This window comes from Vipera berus, assembly GCF_964194415.1.
Source record: "Vipera berus genome assembly, chromosome: Z".
Taxonomy (NCBI): domain Eukaryota; kingdom Metazoa; phylum Chordata; class Lepidosauria; order Squamata; family Viperidae; genus Vipera; species Vipera berus.
The window spans coordinates 105580119-105591098 of NC_138205.1; the positions used below are offsets into that span (position 1 = coordinate 105580119).

General features: G+C 33.4%; 1 protein-coding gene across 4 annotated transcripts in view; it reads left to right on the forward strand.

The window, feature by feature from the left end:
• Window positions 1-9515, forward strand: part of LOC308678210 (LIM zinc-binding domain-containing Nebulette) — a 203538-nt gene extending 194023 nt beyond the window's left edge. For 2 of the 4 annotated variants that reach the window (XM_081345217.1, XM_081345216.1), the window contains exons 7-9: window positions 296-407; window positions 5620-5765; window positions 8112-9515. In XM_081345217.1, the coding sequence (XP_081201343.1) occupies window positions 296-407; window positions 5620-5765; window positions 8112-8264 (411 nt within the window). In that variant the 3' untranslated portion in view covers window positions 8265-9515. Of the gene's footprint in view, window positions 1-295; window positions 5263-5619; window positions 5766-8111 lie in introns of those variants that run through there. The other 2 variants (XM_081345218.1, XM_081345219.1) reach the window with 2 other exon arrangements.
• The last annotated feature ends 1465 nt before the right edge of the window (window positions 9516-10980 follow it).

A 10980-nucleotide genomic window follows, 5' to 3' on the forward strand; every position in this document is an offset into this window, starting at 1 on the left:
AATGCAACCCTGTGATTGGAGCCCTGCCATTTGATCACATGATTGTTCCTACCATCTTAACATTTTTTACTACAATTATGGACATCCCTGAATGACTACAGATTTCTTCTTTGAAAAGTGTTTTACACAAAAGGAAGTCTTGCAGAGTCATTCAGCCAGCAATTTTAGTCACATAAAAGTTTTATGGATGGTGTGTAGATAGATGGATATATGCTTATAGAAATTGTTGTATTGGTCAGTAGCTGCCTTTCAATGGAATATGTTTAATGGACTTTCCTCTATTTTCTGTTAACAGAGAACTTATAGAGCTATGTATGACTATAGTGCCCAAGATGAAGATGAAGTTTCCTTCAGAGATGGTGACTACATCATCAATGTACAGCCGATCGATGATGGTTGGATGTATGGTACAGTTCAGAGAACTGGGAAAACTGGAATGCTTCCAGCAAATTACATTGAGTTTGTTAATTAGTTCAGCATTAATTCTTATGAGCATTTTGATTTACCTATAATCTTTTTAAACAAAATATTTTTAAAACCACCACTTTATGATTTCCCTGTTAGTGTAACAATCTGTGATCATATGCTAAAGTCAACATATAGTCCAATAGAGAATCTAGGAATACTGAGCTCTGGAAGCATGATATTTAAAGTGATTTATAAAAACATACTGATGGTGGAAACTGGATTAATTTCATTTAGCTTCCAAATAGAATCCTGCCTTTACAGTAGGTTGTGTTTCTTGTTTGAATTATAAGTATAAAACAACTGATATTTTTTTTTATTGTGTGACTTTGAAATTGTAAGAGGTATAGCTTGCTGTTGAGGTTTGAGTTATTAAAAATTCAAGTGCATTGAATCAATGTTTTTGTTGTAACAAATGACATGATCAAAAGTTGCTTACTATTGCTTTGCATACCATGTTCTTAATGATGAAAGGTTCCTACTACCTTTAGTTGTCTAATCTATTGTCTTTACTCTAAAGTTCTCATTTGTTCTTTTTCTGCTTATATTAGACTTCCCAAAGCACTAGTTGACATAACTGCTGGATCATTAAATGTATGAGTCTTTTGAGTCAGTTCGTGATAAATCCACAATGCTCTTGTTAAATTCTGTGTTTTCTGTTGTGTTAATACCAATTTTTTATTTGCCACTGTATTAACAGTCTTTATATAGAAGTCATTATCATTTAAAACATCTTTCAAATTATACCAATCTCTAACATTTCCTTTTATCACGATGGGAGTTTTCAGTGAAAGTGACTACAGGTAGTCTTCTACTTACGACTTTATTTAATGATAGTTCATAGTTAATGATGGCCTCAGATAAAGTGACTTACAATTCCTCCTTGAAATTATGACCACTGTACACTCAGTCACATGATGGCAAATTAGATGGTTGGCAATTGGCAATGACTCATTTATGACAGTTGCAGTATCTTACAGTCATGTGATTGCAATTTATGACCTTTCCAGCTGGCTTCTGATTAGCAAAGTCAATTGGGGGAAGCTGGATTGATCCAGGTCACATAATGACTCACTTAATCTCCATATTGTTAGTAACAAAAATTCTGGTCCCAATTGTGGTCATAAGTTGAGGACAACCTGTATATTTTATTTGCAACAGTATAATGGATTGGTGATGGATTTTAGTTATAACATGAATGTAAGCTTAGATTTGAATTTAGTGAATTAGCAGGATTCTTTCCACCAATTTAATTTCTAAAATGGTAGATATTCACTAGACTTCCATTCTTCCTTGTCAATATAACTTATCAATATCTTCAATAACTGAATTATGATATCAGAAATTTTCCTTTGCGGAAAGCTTTTCAAATTTTAAAATACTACTTTCAAAAAACTTTTAAGGATTTAGAGATTGACATCTGCTTAAATATACTGGTTAATATAAACATAATACTTCGTAGATATATCTAAAAGTTGTTTGGAGTTCATGAGATCCATTGGAGGTAGCTAGTAAGAAACTGGCAGACTGAGGACAAGGAAAGAACATATGAAGCCCTATAAGATCATAAACAATGAAGGCAAAGTGTATTGTATAAGACAGCATTTTAAGTTCCCCACAATGTCTGCAGATTTCATACTGCTTTTTTAGGCCTGTGCTAACTTGCTTAAACTTAAGCGAACTAAATTTTTCTTGGTTTCACTTTGACTGTTGGAGTTGATGTGATCATCAAAAATGAAGTATTAGAGGTACATGCATAACTGAAGAGCTATAGTTAAGGTTGTAGCAAAGAGCACAGCCCTATTCTTTTATTTTTCCTTTCATTAATCTCAAAGGAATTAAAATGTGATGTATCCATTTCTGGCTGGTATAGGTGGATGCTTGTTAAAAATGAATGAAGTTTTATCTGGTTGGAGGTTTCTCTGAGCAAAGTCTGGGAGCACATGGCATATAATGTGAAAAAAAACCCATTTTTTGAGTAACGAATTAAACATTTTAAAACTCAAATCATATTTCTTCCACAAATTCAATCTGAGACAATCCATTCTTACTCACCCTCTGCATAGCAACAACCTATGTTCTAAGGTTAAAGCAAAGTATAAGTGAGGCTCTTTATATAGCACTTTATAGGATAGATAAGTGCCTGGCAGCATTCAGTATCCTATTTGTAGCTTCCAAAAAGAGAATAGATGGGATGAATTTTAAAAAGCAACATAAGTATTTAAACTCTGCAGAGACATAAGCCACCCATAATACTACTTAAAAAGAACGTGAGACTTCTCAATTTGGCCCAATTTTTCCAGGTGGGAGGGTTAGGAGCCAAATTTTGAGAAACTCCAAAATGTAATGAGGTTTTTTTTTTTAATGTCCTGTTCTGATGAAGTTCCAAAAATTATGGGCATGCCTCCTACAGATTTGAAGCAGAACAGAAACTAAACATGTTTTTTTAAAGCATGCTGTGGCTGCTGAGTATTACTGGATTGGATTGAATCATAGCTTTCTTTCTTCCCCTTTGAAGAGCAATCTTTGTAAAAGATGAAGGAAAACTTGGGATCCATCCTATTATTATTACTATTCCAAATGTTATAGTCGGGGAAAAATAAATATGGCCCCAAACATGGGAAGAAATGCTACTTTTATTTATTGGAATGTTTTCCCCAATTGTTGCTTCTCACCAATCTGCTAGTGTAGTCCTGAAGGAAATATTTAGATACATTCTTGCAAAATATATCACTATGAATTCTCTTACTTCTATTGTATTTTTATAACATTCAAAGTATTATATAAAAGAGAGATTTGGAAAGATTCTATTTTTCTATTTCCTTGGCTTAGCTATTAGATGGCATGGATGTTAGATTAAATAATTATGCAAGTCCTATTTTTTCTGGTCTGAATGAAATGTACATTATTATTATTATTTTTAATCTAGGTGAGGTTGGGGAAGACAAAATTCCAGGGGAGACTCTTTTATTACTTTTATAGCTATTTGTATCTAAAGGATAAAATATATTTTGCTAAAGTTATAAATCATAGAAATGAAAGGTGGAGACATGGCTCCACTGTGTTTATTTTACTTTTGCATTGTCTAAAGAAGCAGATTTAAATTGCCCTTAACAAGATGTCATAACATTGTTGCCAAAAAGTAAAAGATCACTGTTCTTTCAGCTATTAGCCAGGAAACTTTGAAGATATAAAATCATTATTTAAAAGAGGTTATTTTTTTTAATAAGAGGGAGAGAGAAATAAAAAGAGAGATAAAAACAAAGGTCCAGAAGATGAATAAATGTTATGTCTTTAGGAACTTTTTCTGTGAAATTGATATCAAACCTTTCTCAAAGTGTGTGAACACAATCCCAGAACAATTGATAATACAGTGTTATCCCTCTCAAGGGCAACAAAATGAATCAGACTATTATTGGTTTTAAAAGTGCTACAATTTGATGGAAAGTACGGTGCAGTTTGCTATGCAAGGCATGGAAAGGAAATCTTGTTTTAATAAAAGAATATAATTTTTGATTTACATATTTATAACATTGTGATAGGGATAACACTATACTTATCTCAGGGATACCAATATTTCTCTGTGTGGAGTTCTTTGTTTTGAAGGTGGCTCTCAACCTCAAATCTACCATAGATAGAATCAAAATGTAAAGTGGAAGAGGACTTTAGTCATTAGTGTCAGTAAAAACTATTATTTGTGCATTTGCAAGTGCAGAAATGTAGGATCTCATCTGTGTGCACATTTTTGTTAAGTAAATAGTATTAAGGAATATAGGATAGAGAAGTTAAAAGTTTAATTTGTGATCTCCGTAAAAAAAAACCATCTTATCTCCTTACTAAGGGATTACCTTTGATTGATCTTAGTGGCCACCATCATTTTTTAAAACCAACAAGATTTTCTTTCTATCTTTCAATCTTAAGATTCAGAAAAATATTCTTGAAGAATAAAATAATGATGACAAAATTCAGGAATTTTTGAAATGATTAGTTTTAGACTAATCTACTAGCGGGTTTTACTCTGCAGTGAAAAGTAGAGCTGACAAATCACATTTGTGCAAAGAAAACAGTAGACAAAAGTAACATTGCTTTCTTTTCCCACATCCTATATTGCAGTAGATGAATTTCCAAAAGCTATAAAAGATTTTTCCCCCCAACCTGGAACTTGGAAACCTGCTGTCTATGTTCTGTATGCAGGATACAAAGAAAACTAAGGATGAAAATAGAGGACTTTCCTTAATTTTAACACCCAGACTAAGCTTATTGTCATGAAATATATTACTATGCCTTAATTTTTTTTAGAAATATAAGTACCTTAAATTTTCATGGCATAACTGTATCTGCATTTTAAGAAAAGAATCATGTAATATTTTGATGCAATAACGCTGTTCAGTCATTCGTTCTCATTATCTGATGGGCTTTTATTTTGCCAAGATTGTTTGCTGATATCCTTTTCCTGAAGTTATTGTAAATTCATGTGTCTCATCCACACTATCTAGCTGCTTGTCTTCTGCTAGCCTAGTTTTCTATTGCCTACATTTTTCCAATCTCCATAATGCATAAACTTTAGCTCCCTTATGAGTGCTTCCAGTGAGCAATCTGGTTTTATTTCATTGTGTTGTATAATTTGTTATCTTGTAATCCAAGGTATTCTCAACAATTTCTCCCATCCTTTCAATTCAAGGCAGCAATTTTTCTTTGTTGGGTCTTTCTGATAGTATCATTCCCTCTTAAAATTAGGAAAACCATGATCTTAACAATACGTACATTTTTTTTCAGTGTGTTATGTTAATGGTCTTTGGCTCATTTGGGAGATTGTATCTGAGCTCTCATTTTTCACCTTTTTTCTTAACAATGGTGACTATTATATTTCTTCTGTGATTTCCTTGTCAATACTAGATGATTTTATGATTCTCTGACACGAAGCTCAGTCAGTTTTAGTTGATTCCTAATTTTTACTCTAAAAATACCAGATTTGTTTTGGTTCATAATTCTTACATGTGTGAGGATATCTTTGCAGCATCGAACTTTCCTTTTGCTTCCAGTTATAATAGCAGCTGGACATCACTTCAGTTTTAATCTAGCCACATCATAAACACCAGTGCTACTCATAACATTGTCCTGATTGTGGATGTTCATTTGGGGTTTTTTTGACAGAGTACTGGAGTGGATTGCTGTTTCTTCTGGGCCACATTGAGACTAACCTTGTCTATGATCTGTTGATCATGAGTGACCCTTATGGGAGTCCGCCCTGCTATAGGATAGCTCATAGCATTACTGGACTTTGCAAGTCCCATTACAAGGTAACCGTACATGAAGAGTAATATGTTGTATGTTTAAAAAGCAGGGTGATAACCAATCCATCAAGTATTTTTAAAGCATATGTTACTTTAAGTACTGATTTCCCAGATCTGAAGTTTACTTTTTGCTGCTAATGGAGAAGCAGGGCAAACTATATTTAGTCTTTTCACTCTCCCACCTTCAAATATTATCCATTGCTATTAAAATTGGTGATTTTTTGCCATTACTGAAGTAGTTTATAAATGAATGAAAGGAACAATTTTCAGAGTTCTGATTTGTCCATGTGCAATGCAGCAATATTATTAAATAGGATACTGAATTGCAAGGGGAAAATGCCAACAATGGCCACCAGATCCCTGATCTCTGCAGCCACAAGATGCCCAGCATGTCACTTTGATTGTCCTCAATTTGGGAATTCTGTGGCAAGAAAAAAATATGAATGGATGAATGGAAGTTGTATTGCTGTTGTTGTTGCTTCCTACCCATCTAAGAAGTTGGGGCATGAGAGCATTGTCTGCAATGAGAAAGCATGAGAGCATTGTCTGCAATGAGAAAGAGAAATGGAGAAAGAGATGAAGGGGGATGGCTAAAAGCATCTTAAGCTTTTAAGATCATTCAATACCTCTATATCAGTTTAAAATGAATTGTACTTATCCAAGAATATTGACCAATTATGAACATATTTAAATAAATGTTAGCAAAGCACTTTTCATATTAAGTGCTACCTGTACATAACGTTGCTTCATGCGCATGCAGGCAATGTAGTTGCTACCAAAAATTTCATTTTTACCTATTAGACTTCTATGCCCACAATGCTAACAAAACCATGCAAGGGTATTTTTCTGTCCATGGTTTGTTGATAAAGCCAAAGCTGGTTGGATTTGCACATATTAAGTCAAAACCTGTAATTTATAAATCACAAGTGGCTGAGTTTGCACAATTTGCTTTACAAGCAAACTATAAGCAAACTATAACATAGTTTAGTGTGATGCATGGGATATGAGCTCCACCTCTTTTGATCAGTCATTATACAGAAATCTAGTCATCCCCTTGCAGTGCTTGCTTTCAGTGCTGCAATACTCATCTAGAGCATTGCCATGCCAAAATTGCTTTCAGTGATAATTGTATCATTTTGTAATGTCTGAAATAGCCTTTAGAGTCCCACTGTGAATATTTATAAGTCTGGATAACTGGAAAAACATTTTTGACACCTTCTTGAGAATCAAAGGCATATAGGCAGTCTCCAGATTACACAAAGGTTTCATTATAGGAATCCATGTATAAGATGATAATAGTAATTATTTTTCAATGCACAAATATATTGCCTGCCATTTTTCAGATTTGCAAAATGGGGCTGTCACTCTTTAGTCCCTTTCCAGTCAGAGTTTATTTGACTGGATCAAAATATCTTGATCTTTATTTTCCATGAAAGAATAACAGCAATATACTCTTCATTTTAAAAATTTTTCCAGGAATAAGTAGTGATAACCCTACAGGGAAACAATAATTTGACTATATATTATGTGTTTTGAATAATATGTAATTTTAAACTACTGGATAAATGTTAGCTAGTGTTTAACTAATTAGTTTAGCATTTAGTGTATTGAAACCAGTTGGTGATACGGAACTATTCAAAACTTCTAGACACATCCTGCTAGCAAACATAGACTTGTATACGTTACAAATCACAAAGAAATTAATCTTTTATCAACATTTCTGAATGCCGTGGCTTTATTTATTAATTTTTTTGTCACACTTGGATTTTATTTCTACTTTTCCCTGAAAGAAAAAAGCACATTTATTAAAAATATCTTTTTATTCCATAAAAATCTCTTATGCTGTCAACAGTTTTTGATGATGCATGATTCCTAAGGATCCATATCTAGTCCTTGGGCTTGTGGTTAAAAGGATCTAGAATACACCCTGGCTTTGTACCATCATCAAGGGCAATGCTTGTAATAACAATTCACTTTTCTGATTCATCCCAAATATCCTTGAATTAAGAATGTGACAGAGAGAGGGGTATCCAAGGTAAACTTATTTCCATCAACCCCTTATTTAACTCCTCTGAAGATCTTTGTAGCTTGATCCAAAGGCCTTCACAGATGTTGGAGACATATTTACCTGAGCTTGTTTTAACGCTCTCTCAGTTTTAATCCAGACAAAGCAATGTTTCACATGGACTGAACTGGAGGCATTTACAGTACCTGTCCCCTGAAATTTGATAAATAATGTGCAAAGATCTGCAGAGATAATCAGAGGTGCCCACTCTTGCTTCTACTGTTCTTTTTACCTTTACATGGGGATGTTATCTCATTGTAATAGAGTACACTTTTATATTCTGCCAGGTTGCTTCCTACTGCAGGCTTTGTTCTTATTGGATAGTTGGCCGAGGGAAGAGAAAATATTTAATATCTACCCATCTACAAAGAATCGAACATAAAAGAAAGAAGCAAGTTGGAGCAGAGTGCATCATGATTAATATTGCATCAATAGAGTGACTGTGATAATTCGCTTTCATTAACAAAAATGACTTAATTCTCAGGTTTTCTGCTCTGCCTTCCTACAACTCTTTAAAATTCTGGCTGAAATCTGCTTCAAACTTTCTTTCTGTCTGTTTCCCAATTTTTTTCTGATAAAATTCCAATTTTTGGTTTGTCATTAAAAAAATCTAGTCCTCCCCCCCTTTGTTGCTATAAAAGCAAAACAGAAGAAATCCCCTCTCCGGTGCTCTACTGGAGGTTATATTTAATTGTGCATCTTACAGACCAGCCACCTGTTTAGACGGTATTGCCAATCCACAGGATTGGGTTCCTAGGTTTTTCTGAAAAGCAGTGCTTTTTCTCTTTTAATGTCAAGAGTTGGTGTTCCTGTTTCAACAGGTTTTCCTAAACCATTGAATACTTTTTCAATTAAGTTTCTGGTCTCCCTTTACTTAACTAAAAGTATCATAAAAGATTACATCATTTAGATACAACCAAGGTGATCAAATTCTGACATAATTTTAAAAAGGAAAATAAAAAGAAGCAAAACTCTGTTTCTGAGTCTCAAAATACGCATTTCTCCTCTGAAGTGAAACATCAGTCATTGTCAAATTTGCATTTTTCTCGTTAAATATTTGGAGCTGATTTTTCATTCTGCCTGCACAATTAGTGGACATTCAGAGGAACTTTATATGCATTTTTCTTACCCAGCATATAGAAAATACAAAATATTGTATCTATCATGCAATCACATTGAAACTGAAAACATGTCATTTTGAAACAATCATTGTATACTGTACCATTGGAAATATGTGTACTTAAACATTGCAAAGTATGAATTGATTAAAACAACAGAAATAATTTTATTGATTGTATTTGATTAGCATGATATGAAGCTCAGTCTACTATTTTTGAACTTTATAAACAGCAAAAAACAAATTACTGTTGTAGTATAATGTACTGTTCCTTCAAATGTAAATTCTTTGTTATTTTTCACAATGGTATGTTATTTGGTTGTAAGAAATTATGAAAAACCATTGATGCTTAATGGAATGAGGATCAGATGATATATTTATAGATTTGGCTTTTGTTATGCAAAAGGATAACATCAATAATTAAAATATATTTTACTTGAATTGCTTTAAATTCTATTTTCCCTAGTTCACTGTGAATAAAGCAACATTTTGTTACCTGAAGTTTGAGCCTATGCAACCTAATATCTATTTGGTTCTGGTCAAATAATTGTAATTAACATACAATGGCACTGAAATAAAGTACACTATTGAAGCTTCTACTATGTATGCATTATGTCAATTAAAAACATTTCAAAAACAATTGGATTCTGTGACATGGAACAGGGTTGGGCAAAACTTACATCCTTCTTGATACACCTGCTTTCCAGCTTTTAGAGCCATCTAAACGTACTTACGCAATTGCTGAAATAGTGTTTGGTGACGACATTTCCCAGTGTACTGTGGCAATAAGATGTATATCCTATTTACACAGATACAGTTAAGTTTTAATTAAATACTATTTAGAATGGTATTTTTCACAATTTTTGTTCTTGCCCCCACTCAGTTTTTGAGGGTAGTCAACAGCAAACTATGCAAATATGGTGACCTTTGGTCCCCAAATGGTTATGCAGACCTGATATAGATATTTACATTATAGTTGTGACATATGGGATATGTATCATTTTGGGATGAGTGTCTGAAACTTTATCTCATGCTAGGATATGGTAAATGATGTCTTATTATCGTTCTTGGTTATTTGGAAGCAGTGAAAACAGAAATTACAGGGATGAAGAGTCATAGTTGAATGATTCAGCACATTGTTCTACAGGGGAAGTAATGATTAAAATGTTGAACTATGACTGGGAGATCAGTATTCAAGTCCATCTCTGCCATTGAAGTTCTCATGGTTACTTGGGTCATAATTATCACTTTATATTACACAATAGTTATAACAACAATTGGAGAATATATGTATGTTGCCTGAGCTTCTGAAGGAGTGGCAGGATGAAAATCTATCAACTAAATATACATTTGGTGGTACTGTTTTGAGTTAAAATAATTGAAGTGAATAAGATGAGATATAATTTGGCATAAGACACTTTATTCCACTGCACTTTGCTTTTCTTATTCTTCATGTGATCCCAATACAATATTGCTGCTTGTATGAGAAGGACTGATGAAGTAGCAGCAACTCTTTAGCTGGGGTCCTTCTTCTGACCTAGGAAATTATTATAGTAGATGAGTGCATGGCCAGTATTGCATTACAAGTTATACTTATAATTTTTAATGTGGTAGAACAAGAACTCCCATTTATTTATTTATTATGCCAAGACTGCAGGACCCACCAGATTCATAATACAAGTGTTAGAAAGGCAACTCTAATTTCAATGTCCGTGGTTTGTGGCTGAAAGTCACATTATGTGATTCCAAGTTTCTGGAACTGGCAATATGAACTAATATCCCCACAATCTCAAATTTGGGGAGATTAGTAGTCCTCAAATTAGCTTCTTTTACTGCAGAAAACTCAAACATCCATCATATTTCTATAAATTAATTAATTTCTGTAATTTCAGATTATAATAATTCTATAGAAGGATTTTTGTGGTCCCCCCCCCACTAGAAAAAAGATAAACCATTGTTTTCATCTGACATGGAAGTATATAATTATTTCCCTGTTCTTTCTAAAATGATTTTAAAACCATCTGAACCATTAGTTGTCA